General features: G+C 41.9%; 1 protein-coding gene across 1 annotated transcript in view; it reads left to right on the plus strand.

Moving 5' to 3' along the window:
• LOC137426565 (uncharacterized) overlaps nucleotides 1-19862 on the plus strand; it is an 87004-nt gene that overhangs the window by 42687 nt on the left and 24455 nt on the right. Inside the window, exons 5-9 of the mRNA XM_068115195.2 lie at nucleotides 699-923; nucleotides 3866-3976; nucleotides 6204-6383; nucleotides 8927-9046; nucleotides 10585-10764. Coding sequence (XP_067971296.2) covers nucleotides 699-923; nucleotides 3866-3976; nucleotides 6204-6383; nucleotides 8927-9046; nucleotides 10585-10764 — 816 coding nt within the window. The remainder of the gene's footprint in view (nucleotides 1-698; nucleotides 924-3865; nucleotides 3977-6203; nucleotides 6384-8926; nucleotides 9047-10584; nucleotides 10765-19862) is intronic.

A 19862-nucleotide genomic window follows, 5' to 3' on the forward strand; every position in this document is an offset into this window, starting at 1 on the left:
CTCAAAAAGTTGTGGACGGATGATTTTGATTAAATGTGATTCTGCATTGTGATTTTGTGGTCTACACTGGGATACAAAACGTAAACTGTTCACCTGGCAAAGATATTCTCTCTACTGAGTGCCGTGCTAGTTACCCTCGCGTGAGGAGAGGGTATTGCATTTGAATCCGTTTGTCTGTTTGTTTGTCTGTTTGTCTGTCTGCACAGAATAAATATGATTTTTCTCTGCAACCGTTGGTCCGATTGACAGTAAATTTTCACCATAGGTGCAACTCTACCTGTATAATTTTTTAATGATACTTATGACGTCATATGTCACGTGGTTCGGCCGCCATCTTGGAAAAACCGAAAAAAATTGCACCTCTATATCTCCGAAAGCGCTGAATAGATAAAACTGAGAGATGGCTCATTGTAAAGAACTCTCCATGTAGAATTAAATCTCTTAATGATGATGTCATAGGTGCCTCCATTATGACGTCATAATTCGACAAGTACAAAACTTCATCATATCAAGATGAAATTTCTTGAGTGTCATGTAGGCATAAATTGGTGGAGAAAAATAAATGACGTCATCGGTCACGTGGTTCGGCAGCTATATTTGTTTTAACAAAAAAGCCTTAAAAAACACTGAAAACACATCCTGGCGAGGGTCTGCAATCTCTGATTGCCCTTTCTTGTTTCTGTATTGGTGTGGCACAGCACACGTGGGCATCACTCGACAACTGCCACTGTGAACTGGACCGCCTGGAGTCTCTCCTGGGGGAGGCTTCTGCATTGAGCATGTCAGAAGAGAAAGGTCTTGGTGAGGCCCATGGATCGCCCGTTTCTGAGCAACACATTCTAAGCGAGGCCTTACTGCCCCTCCGGAAGTTATACCGAAAGCTGCACCTGTACGCTGAGCATCGCAGCTTCTTGCTGCAGAAGGTAGGAGTTAGGATGATAATAATCTTATAGAAATAGATCTTTGTTGCCATTTTAACATGAGAATATTACCATATTTGGCATGAGACTTATTAGCTGATGTTTGATTTGACTCTAGATAGCTGACTTTTCCCCTCCTGCCCTCTTTGAATGATTTGTTCCTCATTCTTCGAAGCCACTTCCACATTGCTCCATCCCTTACTCCTCCACCCTTGACACAATTCAAAAAAGTAAATAAATAAATAATAAAGGACTACATTGTGGGTAGTTTTCTCCCTTCCTTATATATCATAATTTGTTGTGTTCATCTTATAATGCAGGTCGTGCTACCAAGCTTGTTTAGAGGGACAGGGTTGCCTTTTCCTTCATCTACATTTACTTACACCATTTATGGAATTGTTTACTACAAAGAAAGCTGCCATTTTGGAATCGTGTAGCAAAGATGGTAAACAGAGAACAACTGAATTTGAAGGTACACAACGAATGAACTTGTTTTCATTGAACATGAAGTTTATTCGTGTGTTCTCCTGAGATTTCACCTTTACTCCTTGCCTGACTGGTGTAAAACAAACTGTACTTTTACAGCTAATTACATAAATACAGCTTGGTATTTCATTCCAACAAATTATATCTGCTTAGCTTCAGGCATGAGTCCAGGAAATGAAAACCCAGGAGACAGAAGCATCAGTAATGGAGGTAATCGGGGAGGTGGGGATTAAAGACATGCCAAAACTTGCGTGCCAAATTCCAGAAAAATCACCCAAGATTCCATATCACATTCATTTATAGTAAAGAACACACCTGTAGGTAACTAAAGAGTAATTTTATGATAAAGCAACAGTTTGACTCAAAAATAAAAGATTGATTATGAAAATTGTTTTTATTTTTAATTTGTATTTTCATTAGAGGTGTGTGGCATGCAAAGTATCACCAAGGTCCTATATGGGATCTTTAACACCCACTCGAGGTGTGTGGCATGCAAAGTCTCACCAAGGTCCTATATGGGATCTTTAACACCCACTCGAGGTGTGTGGCATGCAAAGTCTCACCAAGGTCCTATATGGGATCTTTCACATCCAATAGAGGTGTGTGGCATGCAAAGTCTCACCAAGGTCCTATATGGGATCTTTAACACCCACTCGAGGTGTGTGGCATGCAAAGTCTCACCAAGGTCCTATATGGGATCTTTCACATCCAATAGAGGTGTGTGGCATGCAAAGTCTCACCTAGGTCCGATGTAGGATCTTTAACATCTACGAGAGGTGTGTTGCATTCAAAGTATCACCATGGTCTTATATGGGATCTTTAACATCCATCAGAGGTGTGTGGCTTGCAAAGTATCACCAAGGTCCTATATGGGATCTTTAACATCCACTGGAGGTGTGTGGCATGCAAAGTATCACCAAGGTCTTATATGGGATCTTTAACATCCACTAGAGAGAGGTGTGTGTCATGCAATGTCCCACCAAGGTCCTATATGGGATCTTTAACATCCATTCGAGGTGTGTGGCATGCAATGTCCCACCAAGGTCCTATATGGGATCTTTAACATCCACTCGAGGTGTGTGGTATGCTATGTCCCACCAAGGTCCTGTGGGATCTTTAACATCTACGAGCAAATTCTAGCAGACAGAACTCTCAAATGAATGTCCTATATGATGAATGGCGCACTCTTTAGAAGAGTGGTGATTTATAGTCGGGGTGGTAATTGAACCCAGGCTCGGCTTTCACCTGAGTTCGCTTTCTCCGAGATATATTCTCAGCCACTAAAAGAGGGCAAATTGAGGCATGCTCGGGTTTTTGCAAGTTATGCGTTGGTTTTGAAAACTTGTCCATACATTCGGTATGTAGCGCATGTAATCACCATGTTTGAGACTGATGGCTGCAGCGGCCATCACAGTGCAGTTTACCATGCGCTTACTTTTTCTGTCGTGTCGAGTTGTCAGTAAAGAAACCAAACTATTACAATGTATGAAATGAACAGGTCGTGGAGTATGCTAACTACCATGGGAAGCAAAGAGAGGCCGACATTTTGAGCATTAACCCTTCGTCAGAGCAAAAGAGGATTCCAAGCTGAGCACACGTCCTGGACATGCCTGTACCATCCCTGGAGTTCCTATTTTGATGCCAGACATTGACAAAAGTAGAAAAACACCCAAAGCAATAGTGATTGTCTTTCACAGTATGGCTCATTTGACAATATCCTGGTCTTATGAAAGGAGCAATTTATTTTACCATTGGAACACCTGTTGACCACTGTGAAGTCCTTGAGACAAAATAATTTCCCTAAAAGGTTTCCACCTTAAAGTTTATACCATGTTTTTTTCCACCCTTTTCCTTGTGTTTATGATAACTAGCAGAGTACCCACCCTACGAGCGACATTGCTCCAAGCGTGCAACACGTTCTTCTGCCATCCTTTTATTTGGGCGGTGTATAAGCAACAGATTTCTGCCTAGATCGTTCCCGAAAATAAATTTAACCCGGGTTATGTATATGAGGTGAAAACATGTGTACTGCTTATATATGCATCGTGGTTATATACCTTGGATAATTCAAATTGCATCCACCCTCCCCTCAAGGGAAGAAAATGCATAGATGGCTGATTTTTTTTTTCTTTTTTCAAAACTTGATGGAATGAAATGAAACTTCCACATGCCTAACCTCAGGGTGCCCTCATTAATCCCTGAAAGTTTCATCTTCCTCGGGCAAGTCCTGCCGGAGGAGTAGGTGAAACATGCAGCACACATGCGTTCCCTCCATTGATATAGAGATGTTTAATGTCATTCTGATTTTGATCGCTTGATGGAACCAAGCGACTCATTCCGAGAACTGTTCATATCAAGTCTTCGAGCGATTTTATTGGTATGTAGGCGCAGCGCGGTGTTCGGTATTGTATTGTTTCTGGTGTCCAGTGTAAGGATGTGATTTTATTGGTGTTCCACAGGCACCTTCCACCCTTGCCGATTGTGAAGAAATACAATCTCTGGTGATTGCGCGGGTGCAGAAAGTCGAGGCCATACTTGAAAACGAGGGAATGAGTGATGCCACACTGAAGGTAAAATGTTGAGTTGAACAAGGTGAAGGAGTGTTTCTGGGTACATGATTGAATGCTTCTGGTTAAGCTGAGGCTGAGGCTCTGGTTAAGTCTCACAAAGAGTAATATGACCGATGCGGCATGAATCAGAGGTTTTGGACTTTAGTAATGTGGAGACACAGATGCTGAGAGGGCTGATGGGAATATTTGAAGGAAGTGAAGAACCATGATGACATCATGAGGAGGTGAGGAGATTAAAGAAGAGGCACGTCTGCATTGGTTGTGGCATGCATGTACTCAGTAGGGAGGAGGGGAATATAGTCAGGCAGGCTTTTAATATGGATACTATAGCACCCCCGGAGTTAAGACCCCAAGAGGAAGAATGACCGAAACAAGCTTTAACTCCGAGGCGTATTTGGAAACTTGGCGGGATTGTCTTTGGCGTGCGCGGGAGAGGCCAGAGCCTTATCTCATCAGGAACACAAGCAGGGGTTATCTGAACCCACAAACGAAGAAAAAGACAAGAAAAGTAAAATTCAACAAATAATGATTTAATGACAAGAAATGCAAAGACAATCAAAATGCATGTGAGGTAAAAACGATATCCTAACGAGAGACGTCTCCCCTCAGACTCATATACAAACAAGGGGAAAGATTAAATAAAAAGAAATGATGTTTTTGCCAGCCGGCACTTAGCTCTGTCTCAACGAGGGGCTTGGTGTTCGTCGCCTCAAAACCACCGCGCAGGAAGCGCACCAACAAGGGGTTGCCGATAACGCCCAGGCATGAACAAGCAGCCAACCAGCCCTTCCTCGCTTCCACCGCCCAGTGAGACGCGGCTCTCTCCTCCCCCGAAAAGCACCACAGTCAACAACACCCCCTCCTCCGATGTTGCAAAAACTCAACAATGCGCCAAAGCTTCTCTGCACAAGCGCACACGAGAGGAGCAACCATCCACCATGAAACCAGTACCAGAAGACCGAGAGACAAAGATGGCGAGATGCGGCTTTTTCCTTTCAACTCTCGAATGTTCGACCGCTGATGTCACACTCCAATCATCGAGCGCTACTCAATCACGAAGGCCGGGGCTTGGCCTCCCCGTTACGTGTCGTCAGGAGGCGGAATCTAATCTCTCTCCGAATGTTCGCATGACGTCGAAGGCCGTGAGGCAGGGCTTGACTGGCACAATCGGCAAATGTGCTGGGTGTTGGTTAGCCCTGGCGGCGTTGTGAGCGAATGGAGTCATTTGTTATAGCTGTTGTTTGGCGGGCTTTTTAATTGTAATAAAGACAGAGGGAAGATCACAAGGGCAAATTACACACTGGGGAATTAATCTTCAAGCCCTAGAATTACTTACCACAAAGCCATGCCCCTCATTGCGGAATGCAAACGCTCTTACCCGGACAGATGGCCTACTTAGATACATTGAGATTCCTCTACGCGACACTTGGAGACTTTTAATCGGCAAGATTCGATCTCAACTAAGGTATTTCCTTGCTTACCCCCACAAACGTAGCAATACAGTTGGTAGGAGGAGAAGGAACAGCCAAAATCTGAGGTGCAAGGGGATTGGTGGAGCGGACATGAGACAGGATGGAGTTACATTCTATATTATTATCACCAAATTGTACTAATATTATTATTGTTGTTAATATTTTTGGTATCAATTAATATATGCTTTGTTGCGATGAGATAATTACTTTTGTTATTTATTTTGTGATTATAATGCCATGGAAGGACTTATTAAGCTGTTCTATACACCTTAACATGGCAGGTGTTTAAAACATGGGAATTCTTCTGGATTACTTGTAGATAAATAATTAACCTAATCAACTCAGGAGATCGTGTCGATCATTTTTGTGTTTCACATTCCACATCAGGAGACTAGTAGAAATCAACAAAAAAAACACGCCCCCCCCCCCCCCCCCCCCACACACACACACACATACACACATACACACATACACACATACACAAACACTCACTCACCTCGTACATTTATAGTAGATGCTGTTTTCGAAAAACCGATTCACAATTTTATTTTTTTTGCCATCCCAGAGGGCATTCAATGTTTTCACATCTGCGTTTATTTTAAAATTATGGCGAAACGTTGGATAATGAGGTTGCAACGTCTATTAAGGATGTTGGTTAATGCTCATCACCTCGTTTTCTCTTGTTTTAACGTAGTTTTGGGTTCTGGGATGCGTATAGCAATGCAAGCAACTGACCGTTCTTCCTTGAACCTCAGACTATGATGTGCGATATGTCCGGGCTGGCATCTCACCTGTGCAGTATCCATGATAACCTTCAAAATCTATCTAAAGTGGTCAATCTTGAAGGACTCGTTCAGCGGATGATGGACATGGATCAGTTCCTAAATGGTACTCGCAAACGGATTTTGGAGCTAGCGCAGCTGTCCGGCCTGTCAGTGAGTGTGCACACCTCTGTTATCTGTGATATTTTTGCTGTTCATATCTGTGAACTCATCCATCAGCATACTCATTGACTAAATGGTACTATTTATCTATTCCATTGCCTTCTATATTCAGCATTTCTACCTCGTAGCGACATCATCATACGAAAATATGCAATTTGGTGTCTGCGTGCCTGTCTGACTGAATTTCACCGTGATGCATTCGATCTTTACTTATCCAATCTCATCCAAACTTGACAGGGAGACTTAGGGTCACACATTAGAGGTTGTCGTGATTTAACTCCCCCTGCGTGTTAAGGTGTATATCCGTGTTAAGATAGCTTTATCGTGGCGTTTTTCCAATGCTGCTTCTAATAACAAAAGTAATAACAACGCTAACGATAATAGCATAATATTAAGGTGATTACAAACCAAAATTAATACTAACAAGTACAGATACATTCAAAGTACACCGCCCCCATGCCACATAATTAAATATCCTACAGCGCGGCATTGCCGGGGCACCTCCGGCGCCCGACAATACCGCGGTGCAGCTCATAGACGAGCTGCACCATGCCATGTCATTGGGAGGGACCATGTCATTGGGAGGGAGAGGTGTACAATAATTGATTGATTAATTGTATAATTAAAATCAATAAAAGATTGTCACAAAATATTTTCTTAATCAATTGGCTAATAGCATAACTAAACCACGAGTGCTTCATCCGAAGATGTATCTTTTAGAAATTTAATTAAATAAGTCATTAGGAAAAAATTAAATAATTAATTGATTAATCAATAAATAATTAATCGATTAAATGATTAATCAATAAATCAAAAATATCCTTGATAGCCACATCACTTGGTCACTCATGTCCAAATATTAGCTTCCCAGCTCAAAAGGTGCCTGAGATATTGGCCAAATGAGAAAGAAAATAAATAAATGATTAATAATGAAAATAAATAAATAATAATCATTAAAAAAATTAATTATTAATCAATTCGGTCACAGAACACAAAAACCACCACCATTTCAACAGAATCTGTAACTTAAAAAAAAAGAAGTAGTCATTAATCAAATAATTAAATAATTAATCGATTCATTGATTAATTGATTAATTAATAAATCAAAAATAGCTTTTGCAGCCAAATCACCTGGTCATTGGCATGTCCAAATATCAGCTTCCTAACTCAAAAGGTGCCTGAGTTAAGGGTCAGAAGAGAAAGGAAATTTAATTAATTAAATAAGTACTTAATCCATCGCTAATAATTAAATAACTCCTCAATTAATTGACTAATCAAAAAACAAAAAGTACCGTTTTTGACAAAGGACTTGCTCACTATTTTGCCGAAATTTCAGCTTCCTAGCTCAAAGGATGGCTGAGATATCGCCCGGACAAAGAAACAAACAAAAAAACAGGAAAGCAAGAAAACAAACAACCAGAGTGAAAACTGAGTACTCCCTTTCAGCGTGCGTCATTGCCGAGTCCCCTTCGGTGCCCGGCAATGACGTTATGCAGCACCTGGGGATGGCATAGGAAAGGTGCGGTGTACAATAATATCCCCCCTCCACAAGGGATGTTTCCTCCTTGAACAAATGCCATGTTAAACGTAAATAAATAGCTTAACCTGGCATTTCATTGGAGTAACAGCCTCTACCACAAGTACAAATAGTATAAACTACAAACACATACGAATATCTTTTGAAACAGTCGCTAATGCTGTTTAATACTAAACTGAAAGAAATTTGAAGGAATCCGGACATCCGTGAGGTAATCTATGTGTATTGCATCGATGAACGCACCTGAGCGAAGATCTACTGTAATCTATATACCCCACAAGGGTTGATAACACAACCCTTCCTGCCGCTTCTGTGGAGTTTTTCCAAGGCATTTTTAGGGGGAGGAGGGGGGGGGGGGTTCCAAAATAGCTTCAATAACAAAAGTAATAACAACATTTGTACCAATAGCATAATAATGTTATTAACAAAACAATATGAATACTAATACGAACCCCCCTGCAAAAGGGGTTTTGTTGTTGTTGTTGTTGTTGTTGTTTTTGTTTGAATAAACGTCATGTTAAATGAGAATAAATAGCTTAGCGTGGCGTTTCTTGGGAGCAACGGCCTCCACCAGAAGTAAAAAAATATTATAAACCGCAAACACATTTGATTACCTTTTTAAACAGTCGCTAATGCTGTTTAACACAAAACTGAAAGGGAGGAAACCCGGGGTGTGTTCAGGTACCAAGCAGCTAGTTAGCGCTTGCCAAGCCTGCCGTTCCTTATCAATGGTTTTTAATGGAGTGCTTGCTCGAACGCTTGAACTTGGCGAACACTCTCCAAGAAACTTGTCAACTGAACACACCCCGATCTACTGTAACCTATACACCCCAGAGTGAGTAATAACATGACCCTTCCTGCTGCCCCCGTAGGGAACGGGTGTACTTGTTTTGAGAAAATATACAAAGCCACTGGAGAATTGGCCGTAAAATTTGCTTGTCTGAAGAGTATGCAATGGAATACAAACAGCAGATTCATTATGTTTGGTGTGCACCAGCTGAAACACGAAGAACACAAATTGAAGAAGCTGCAGGGTGGTGTGGACTATGCCAAGTCCCTTTTGCCATCTGCACAACTTTCAACACTACAACTACAAGAGCAGTTCAAGCAGCGAAAGGTAGGCCCAGTTCTTTCATGATTTTTTCTTGTCTACAAGGTTGAGGCTTGCAACCTGAACAAAACTGAACAAGTTCAAGCTGAACAAACTTTGACAAATAAGGGATGTGGGGGAAGAATGAGAGGTAGGAGAGGACACACGGGGTGGGCAAAATGAATGCTGAAGTAAATACTCAGAAAGAAAAAACTGGAAATTTGGAAAGAGTCGGGTTTGGGGGGGGGGGGGGGGGGCTTTAATGGGCGTAGAAAAGATCATGGTTTTGGATTTGGGATGATCTGAGATGGTGGTGAACAGCTGTCTTGTTCCTGGAAGACCTGGAGGGAAGAATGAGATTGAAGATAATGTGGAAGTTGATTCCACTGGCAGGAAAAAAGAGGAATGAATGAGTGGAGGTGAACAATGATTCTGGATTTATGTAGCTTTCGCAGAAGAGGGTAGATGGCGGACCTTGTGAGCCCTGCAGAAAATTTGTGGTGGAACAAAGCGCGGAAAGGGCAAAGGATGCAAGACCAGAGAGCAGGCGGGAAGTCAAAGAGACCACCGAACAGTCTCCAATGGCGAAATGATAGACCCATGGACTCAGCTTCAGTGTGGGAGATAATCTTGAAGGTAGAACTTGAATCTTGAAGGTCTAATAATCTTGAAGGTCTTGGTTTCCATGGTATCAAGCTGAACACGATGTGGGGCAGGAGAGCCAGGCCAGAGGGGAGAGCAGTACTCCTTGAAGTTGCGGATGAACGCCTTGTGGGTGGACAGGAGTTCAGGTTTTCCAAGGAAGGACTTTGTACGGCGAAGGATGCCCAGTGGCCACCTGGCATTGGAGGCCAACTTTGAAATCTGATTTTCCCAAGAAAGATCATGGCTGATAGTGAGACCGAGGAGTTTGAATGACTGAGCTTGAGGATTGGTAATAAAGTAGATCGGAGGGTTTGCCAGACGGTCCTTTCCGAGAGAGAGATGGTGAGAGTGTGAGATTTGTCAGGATTGAAAGACATGTTCCAAGTGTTTGAACATCTTGTGATTTTGTCAAAGTCTGAAGAGAAGAAAGAGGCTGTGGCCTGGCTGAAAGATGAGGGATGTCACAGCAGAGGGTGGAGTCATCAGCAAATAGATAAAGAGGATTTTTCAGAGAGTTAGAGAGATTATTCATGATAGGACTGGGCCAGGAACACTGCCTTGAAACACTCCAGCCTTGACAAGGAGAGGAGATGAAAGGATTTCGTTTAGAGCCACAAATGAACTACCAGAGTATATAGGAAGTCAGTAAGCCATGTGTGGAGTTGGCCGTGGATGCTTTGGCAGAGAGTTGGCCTTGGCAGAGGGTTGGAGACCAAGGCAGGAAGCCAGACTGTACCAAATGCTCGAGATATCGCCAGATGTATTACTTGGACAGGATTTTGTTTCCAGAGAAAAATACGTTTTTTATTTGTAGTTTGCTGATTATCAGTTTCAATAAACCGTTGCACTCGACTTTGATTTTGAACAATTATTGCTTGTTCTACTTAGTTGATCTTTTTGCTTTCTTTATGCGATTCAAGGCCCTACTATCTGCGATGGCTGAATGGGAACGTGAATTAAAGGACATTAGGACGCGGGTGGTGAAAGTGGTGCCCGAGGCAAGTCGGGGAAGCAACACAACATGGACGACTATGGAAGATCTCTGCCACGATGTTGCTCAGCTACGGCAGGTTACGAAACAACAGGCCGACTTGCTGGAGGTACGATGTTTTCAGGTTGTCCGTCCGTCCATGCGTTCGTCCTTCTGTGATCAATTTTGTCACTGCGATAACTGTGAACCACTGAAGGGATTTTTTAACAAATTTGGTACAAAGATGTATTTTGATGTAAAGATGACCTGATTCAAATTTGGGTTCAAAGAGTCAAAGGTCATGTGGCCTTTAGCTGAAAGTAGCAGATTTCCATTACCGCAATAACTTGTGAACCGCGAAAGGGATTTTGACCACACTTGGCATAACTATGGACTGCACTATAATACAAAGATGAACTGATTATATTTGGGTTCAAAAGGTTAAAGGTCTAAGGTCAAGTGACCTTTAATTGAAAATCTGTATTACTGCAATAACCTATGAACCACTCAAGAGATTCAACCATACTTTACCGTAATAGGCGTAATATGGACTGTAATACAAGGATGAACCAAGGTCCTGCCCTGCCTGGACCACGATCTTCCTCCACTCCCCTCAGTCAACTCTCTTCACTCTCTAACCAGCCCCACATTACTTGTTTGTATCCCTCTTCACAATCCTCCCATCTCAACCACGGTCTACCTCTTTTCCTCCTACATTGTTCCCTTAACCTATTCGCTCTCTTTACCATTTTCTCTTCGCTCATCCGCACCAAGTGTCCAGCCCTTCTGAGCCGGAATTTCACCAATCTCCCCATCAAGCTCATCCACACACCAACCTCCTCCCTCAGTTCATCCATTCCCCTTACATCCACCTTCTTCTCTCCCACAATCCTCCTGACCCAGTTTTTCTTGTAAAACTGAAACCTCTGTTGTTCTCTCTCTGTCAGTCCCACAGTCTCCAGACCGTAAAGGTAGGCCGCCGTTACACAAGACATCAGAAACTTTCCTTTGAAACTCCTTAAAATCTTTGTCTGCCAGTACACCCTCTACCCTTCCTCATATATTCGCACCCACCTAAATCCGCCTCCGCACCTCTGCAGGGACACAAATCGTATACCATCCTTGGTCTGCGAAAGTGTGCATCAGAGGTGCTACCATCCGACTTACCATCCTCGGTTACCGTTCCCCCCAGATACTCAAACTTATTTCCTTGTCTGATTTCCTTCCCCCATAACCTGATATTAATTTATTTTCTCTGCTGTCCGACCCACATCACCGCTGTCTTCTCCATGCTCATTCTCAGCACATTTTCCTCAAATGCCTCTTTCCACTCCCCCAGTACTTCCTGCATCTACCGTCCACTCTGCACCACAACAACCAGATCGTCCACACTTCAATATCCTCCCCAAACGAACTTTCATGTTTACCTTCCTGCCTACCCGCCCCATCACAATGATAAACATGAGTGAGCTGAGAGCGCTTCTCTGCCTCAAACCGATGTTCAATCTGAACTCCTCCGACATCCTAGGACCAATTGAAACTTTTCCCTTCGTCCCCTTCTACATCACTTCCACCAACCTAACTTCTGCCTCCAGCAATCCGTCTCAGTGTCACCATCACCATCTCTCTCAGGACTAGGCCTCCAGATCCACAAATCCCAATGCCATTTCACCTTGCACCTCCAACCTCTTTTCCACCAGTCTCAGCGTGAACATCCCATCTGTCATTCCCTTACCCTTTCTAAACCCCTGCTGCTCTTCTCCAATCTCCATATTCTTCCTTATCCTTGCGTCCAAAACCCTCTCCAGCACACCTTCCTGAAATGACTAAGGAATGTAATGCCCATGTACTTTCTTGGATCTTGAACATCCTCCTCCCTGACATAATTCCAGTTTTCTTGATGCCTCACTTCCGGTGTCCTCACTTCCTGTGTACCTCACTTCCTGTGTCCTCACTTCCTGCGTACCTCACTTCCGGTGGCTTCACTTCCTGTGTTCTGGGATCATTACTGTATAAAAGCGGGTCAGCTGACGGCATGCGGGCTGCCTACGATCCGCTCCATGCTACGTTCCCTCTTAAGGACTTCAAGCCCTGCTTAGGCCTCTTCTTGTGCACCTGGCCATCATTGTGTTGATTAAAGCCCATCCAAAGGCCTACTTGTCTTTTCTGCTCTGCTCTGCCACAACACTCCCCCTCCCATATCAGCACAATTAACCCTGTCCTCCACTTCTCCAGAATTGAACCTTCTCTCATATATATACATTCAACAACCTCTCCATCCACATGCCTCTGACTTCTCTCACTGCAATTATCATCTCTGTGCACACCTCATCAATGCTTGGCACCCTTCCATTTTTCACCCACTTCAATGCCATCTGTTTGTGATCCTCTTCCGTGATCTCCACCAACTCCACTTTCCCCTCCGCATAGCTTGGCAACTCCAGCTCGCCGTTGCTTCTTTCCCGGTGTAACGGCTCTTCCCACACCTTCAATACTGCGCTCCTCTCTGTCAGTAGCCTCCTGCCACCACCCCCCATCACCCCAAGAACCAATTTATACATCATCCTCCTCCCACCATCCTCTTCCAACTTGTTGTACAGCTTCTCTTCCATATCATCCCTCGCCTAATCCACAGCTCTTTGCTGATTCCTTATTCTGCCCAAATAGGTGCAGCAAGCCCATATCCGGCTGCTGTCATGTGCACGTTAAAAATCATTTTCCACTCCATTACTCAAGTTAGAAGCATCTGATGTTGTTTCTCTTGTATTTATATGTCTTCTCTCTTGGGCTATGATACATGATCTTAGACATGATCTCTTAGGCTATGATACATGATCTTAAGCATGATCTCTTCGGCCATGATACATGATCTTTTGGCTCATGATACATGATATTAAGCATGATCTGTTAGGCCATGACATCTTGAACATCCCTCTCCCCCCTTCCACATCGGCACAACTAGCCCCGTCCTCCATTTCTCCAGAATTGACCCATCTCTCATACATGCATTCAACAACCTCTTTGTCCACCTGACTCCGACTTCTCCCTCTGATGCATACTAATCTTCTTCTGACATGATCTCTCAGCATCTTAGGCATGATGTATTACGGTATGATGCATGATCTCTTAAGCATGATCTCTCAGGCATGATCTCTTAGGCCTTGATACGTAGATCAAAAATAACTTCATTTTCGATTTTTGTGGTGACCACTTGGTAACTACTTTTTTTGCTTGAGTATAGAATGGGGTGCGACATCTAGAATTATAATTATCCAATCAGTGGGGCACAAATCGTAAACTGTTCAGCCTGGCGGAGGTATGCACTCTACCGAGTGCCGTTCTAGTTGGCACTGTTTTCGGCACTGCGACCCCTTCCCTGCCATCTTTCCGCACCGGTTGGTAATGGAGACTCATTCATTTTGTGAAATAAGCCACCTGTGAGATGACCACTTGTTCGCGGTGAGCATTCCTCCCTTCGCTTTGGTGTCTCTGTTGCAAGTTTCCCCAATGCTCTGATCACACGCCATTTGGGAAAAGCCATACCTGTTTTGGCATTGAATGACAAATTCTCCTTTCAGAAGTTCATTGTAGACACATGGACGAGTAGAAGGAAGTGTGCACGTTTTCATCCAGTAGATTGGAAGATACCTTGAGTAGTTGACTCATTTGGAAGCAAACATCCGTGGAATCATGGAATGAATGGTGGGACTCTAGTTCATGGTCACTCAGTGTGGCAAAGAAGGCTTTTTTTGTCAGACTCTATAAGTATGTCTTGGAGGCCCGATTTCACACAGCTATGGCATTCCTCCATGTCTTGGAGGAATGCCATAGCTGTGTGAAACGCCCCAAACCGTATCACTGTTCTTCATCTGAACTCTTCATTTTGCCATCTTATTGCTTGTGCCTTGGCGTGTATGGCCTGGCCTGATCAAATACAATCACAACTCCAATTGATTAGCAATGTCAATGCTTGTTGGCAGCACAGTGAGTATGGTGTCCATTTCTGTTGGACTTGCATTAATGATTGGGAGATAGACAACAAGTGAGGTCTGTGGAATGGACCGAGACAGCAGAGTGCTGAACCCAGTCCATGTAGGCAGAGGAGCAACTTGTCCATCGACAGGTAATCTAGCCAGTAGGTAGGCAAGGATGATGTCGTGACTGTCCCCACTCTTGATGTTTTCTTTTCAAAGGGTGGTGGTTGCTGTTTTTTCTGTTTTTAACACACAAGGTGATATCTGTTGATGATGGCTCAAAGGATCTTTTTACGGCGTAGCCCATGGGGCAAAGCCATCTAGAACAGTGTTTGTCCGTCTTTATGTGTGTTTGTCCCCTCAAACGTATACCAATCAGAGCTGAGGATCTGGTCACATGACAGGGTGATGTGATTACGTCTGATGTCATTACGGCGGTACGGCGGCTGACTCTCCACACACCGCCATTTTGATTTATATGCCGTTTATGCCGAACATATCGTCGAACCTGTCATATATCACAAACGCCATGCTCTACCTTTATGTTTTTCATTCAGTGTGAAACACAAACAAACCAATTGTTAAAATGACCATGAAATATCAAAAGCATCGGCGTTACGGCTCTTCCAACAAAACAGTACGTACCCAACACTTGTGGGGTATATAGATTACAGTAGATCTTCCCTCAGTTTTGCAAGTAAAACTTACCTCACGGATGTCGGGATTCCTCCAAATTTCTTTGTTTGATTTTATAAACAGCATTAGCGACTGTTTAAAAAGCGAATCATGCATGTTTGTGGTTTATAATATTTTACAAGCCCAGCTACACCGCTGCTAGACTTCTGGTCTTGTTTTATTTGTTTGTCTGAATATTGATACAGTTTCAGTCCTTGTGCAGATTCCACACCATGTCGTTGGACAATGATGCCATTTGTGTTGTGGCTCGTTCCTAATTTCCTGACAAATCTGTTCCCCAATGTCATTATTATCCCACATGTATGTCAAAGCAGTGACATGTTTCAGCACGTGTTCCGGATCTACCCCTTTGATGCTAGATAAACAATATCCTGACATGTTGAGTTGATTTTCCTCTTAGATTTGTCACTGAGTGACATCAGTAGGGTCTGTACTCTCCCAAACTGGGCAAGCCAGAAACTTGACAGGAACTTCCGGAACATAATTATTCACTCCCGTACACCATTGGTGAGACCACTGGATGTTGGTGACCATTTTTACAGTGTCAAAGGCACTGATGATAGTTCATCGCACAAGTACATAGCAGCTACAAATAGGTCCATAGTGTTGACATTATGTGCGAAACCACCACCACCACCAATACATAGATTATATCATCACTGGAAGCACCTGGTTCCACGAAGGGAGCAGCCAGAGGGGTCATGCTATAATCCTCATGATAATTAATACCATAGAGCAGAGCACCCACCCTACAGCGTGCAATACGTTCCTGTGACACATCCAAATTTTGGCGGTGTATAAGCAACAGACTGCTGCCAAGATCGCTCCTGATAAAAAATAGCCCGGATTACGTACATGAAGCAAACACGTGCGTTCTACTTATGTGCATATATAATACATTATGGTGATATATCTCAGATAATTGCAATTGCACCCCAAAGGTAGGAGATTTCAAGATGGGTGGACATATATATATATATCTATATCTATATATATATATATATATATATATATATATATATATATATATATATATATATATAATTTCAAAACCTGATGGAATCAAACAAAACTTCAGCAAAGACACCTTCAGGGTTCCCTCATTATTCTCTCAAAGTTTCAGCTTCCTCGGTCAAATTACCTCGGAGGAGGAGTAGATGAAACATACAACATGCAACATTATATATATATATATATATATATATATATATATATATTTATCATCAGTATCACTTTGTGCACTGTGAGGCAGAAAAGGCAGATTTTATCTTCGATTATTTCTGATGTATTTAAATGTTCAACAAATACTAGTTCACTTTGACGTCTTTCTGGCCGCAATAACATAAGTTCAGGATGTTTTCCTTTCCATGCGGTGTTTTAAACTTGACTTTTTGTACTCCGTGTCCAAAATATACTTTTTGAAGACTTCTGTCAATTTTGTAATTTCAGTCAATTTAATCAATGAAACACATCCACAATGTTGTCGAAATCCCCTCATGCTCGAATCTGAGGATCGACCACTGAAACTTTGGTTCATGGTCTCTTAACATGACGCTTGGCCGACCAGCTTACTGTGGCCAGGTGTACCTGTCTCTTCCCTCGACCCTTTCAGGTCATTCAAACTTTGGGAAAGTGATCACTTGACTCTAACCCCCAAGACAATTCACTGACTTCCTGTACGCTAGCGTATAGATCTGAAAACTTTGCTGATTACTTTTAAAACTCCGAATGAACTACTCGTAGTTCCCGCTTACATACCTGTCCTAATCACACCTTGTACCCCTGTACGAAAGCTGTGATGTAATCATGGGAATCTCCTGATCGGTCCTCACACAAGGATGAAGACTTTTGCTGTTGAGTATTTTTATGAAATGCTCCGACAGAGGTCGCTGTTTTCTAAAACTTGCACAGCCTCATTATTCCCTTTTTTAAGTCTTCTTCAAATCCCATCATTACTTGCGAAATCGAAGATTTTTCCAGTACATTGGTCGGTTGCGTTTGCTATTCTGTCTGTTTGTTTGTCTGTTTGTCACCGGCCTACAGGTCACAATTCCATACCGATCGTCACGAAACTTCACTAAGTTGTAAAGGGCGTCACAATTGAGTGTGTTGATTTTGAGGTTTGATTCACAATTTATTGATTTCGAGGTCAAAGGTCATCTGGAGGTCAAACTTCTAAAATCGCCATTTTAAATCTGATTGACTTGAAAATTGAACAGCATTTGTATATTGAGTCACTAAATTGGGAAACCAACTATTTTATAGGTCAAAAGGTCAAAGGTCAACTCAAGGTCAAATTTCCAAAATCATAAATTTTCTTCTGAAAAACCATCAATTTTCATACGATTGAATTAGAAATTGAACAGTATTTGTATATTGAGTCACTAAATAGGGTAATTTACTATTTTTGAGGTCAAAACGTCAAAGGTCAACTCAAAGTCAGGCTTCCAAAATCATCAATTTTCATCTGAAAAAACATCAATTTTCATCTGATTGAATTGAAAATGTAACAGCATTTGCATATTGCCTCATTGAATTGGGAAACCTACTATTTTTGAAGTCAAAAGGTCAAAGGTCAACTCAAAGTCAAGCTTTCAAAATCATTAATTTTCACCTGAAAAACCATCAATTTTCATCCGATTGACTTGAAAATTGAACAGCATTTGCACATTGAGTCACTAAATAGGGAAACCAACTATTTTTGAGGTCAAAAGGTCAAAGGTCAACTCAAGGTCAAACTTCCAAAATCATAAATTTTCATCTGAAAAACCATCAATTTTCATCCGATTGAATTGAAAATTTAACAGCATTTGCATATTGCCTCATTGAATTGGGAAACCTACTATTTTTGAAGTCAAAAGGTCAAAGGTCAACTCAAAGTCAAGCTTTCAAAATCATTAATTTTCACCTGAAAAACCATCAATTTTCATCCGATTGACTTGAAAATTGAACAGCATTTGCACATTGAGTCACTAAATAGGGAAACCAACTATTTTTGAGGTCAAAAGGTCAAAGGTCAACTCAAGGTCAAACTTCCAAAATCATAAATTTTCATCTGAAAAACCATCAATTTTCATCCGATTGAATTGAAAATTTAACAGCATTTGCATATTGCCTCATTGAATTGGGAAACCTACTATTGTTGAAGTCAAAAGGTCAAAGGTCAACTCAAGGTCAAACTTCCAAAATCATCAATTTCCATCTGAGGTCAAAGGTCAACAACTCAGTCAAGCTTTCAAAATCATTAATTTTCATCTGAAAAAACATCAATTTTCATCCGATTGAATTGAAAATTTAACAGCATTTGCATGTTGCCTCATTGAATTGGGAAACCTACTATTTTTGAAGTCAAAAGGTCAAAGGTCAACTCAAAGTCAAGCTTTCAAAATCATTAATTTTCACCTGAAAAACCATCAATTTTCATCCGATTGACTTGAAAATTGAACAGCATTTGCACATTGAGTCACTAAATAGGGAAACCAACTATTTTTGAGGTCAAAAGGTCAAAGGTCAACTCAAGGTCAAACTTCCAAAATCATAAATTTTCATCTGAAAAACCATCAATTTTCATCCGATTGAATTGAAAATTTAACAGCATTTGCATATTGCCTCATTGAATTGGGAAACCTACTATTGTTGAAGTCAAAAGGTCAAAGGTCAACTCAAGGTCAAACTTCCAAAATCATCAATTTCCATCTGAGGTCAAAGGTCAACAACTCAGTCAAGCTTTCAAAATCATTAATTTTCACCTGAAAAACCATCAATTTTCATCCGATTGACTTGTAAATTGAACAGCATTTGTATATTTAGTCACTAAAAATAGGGAAACCAACTATTTTTGAGGTCAAAAGGTCAAAGGTCAACTCAAGGTCAAACTTCCAAAATCATCAATTTTCATCCTGTTGACCCGAGTTTTGATCAGTTCGTCAATTTTGATCTTGATGTAATGGACAATTTGCTGTATTAATGGAAACCTTTTTTTAGGGGGGGGGGGGGTGGATTTTGGAAGTATCGTGCTGTGCATGACGTCCTCTTGGTTTTCTGTTGGGTTTTCATCAATTTTTATTTTTTCTTCTTCCTCCTTGTTTTTTCTAAATTGCTGATCTCTGCCCTGACCATGAAGATTGTTGGAGCATCTCGTTGGCATTTTATTTAGGCAAATAGACTCGGAGATGGCGATCTCCTCTCCAGATGAGGTTTGAACATGAAGTTGCAATTTGGCAGGTGTACAGTCGCACGATGGCCGACGTTGTTGTGAAAAGTTGCCGTGAGACGTTAACGTTCGCCATCGGATGCTTGCAGACGGGTCACCTGGGTTAACGTGTGTCCGAAGGAGTGCGTGGTCATTCATACAATGCCGGGCCTGATGGTTTATAATCAGATTAGGAATATATTCTAAACCAGAGGAGATCGCTCAAAGGCAAGTGCGCTACACCTGTCGGACTTCAGGTGCCCATCTTATTTTTGAACATTCTTCGAGAGAGGAGTTGTTATCAAAAATCAAATATTCAAAGAAAATGCTGATCTCTGCCCTGATCGTGAATATTTATTGATATTG

Source organism: Myxine glutinosa, chromosome 5 (genome assembly GCF_964187855.1).
Source record: "Myxine glutinosa chromosome 5, kmMyxGlut1.1, whole genome shotgun sequence".
Classification (NCBI taxonomy): Eukaryota; Metazoa; Chordata; class Myxini; order Myxiniformes; family Myxinidae; genus Myxine; species Myxine glutinosa.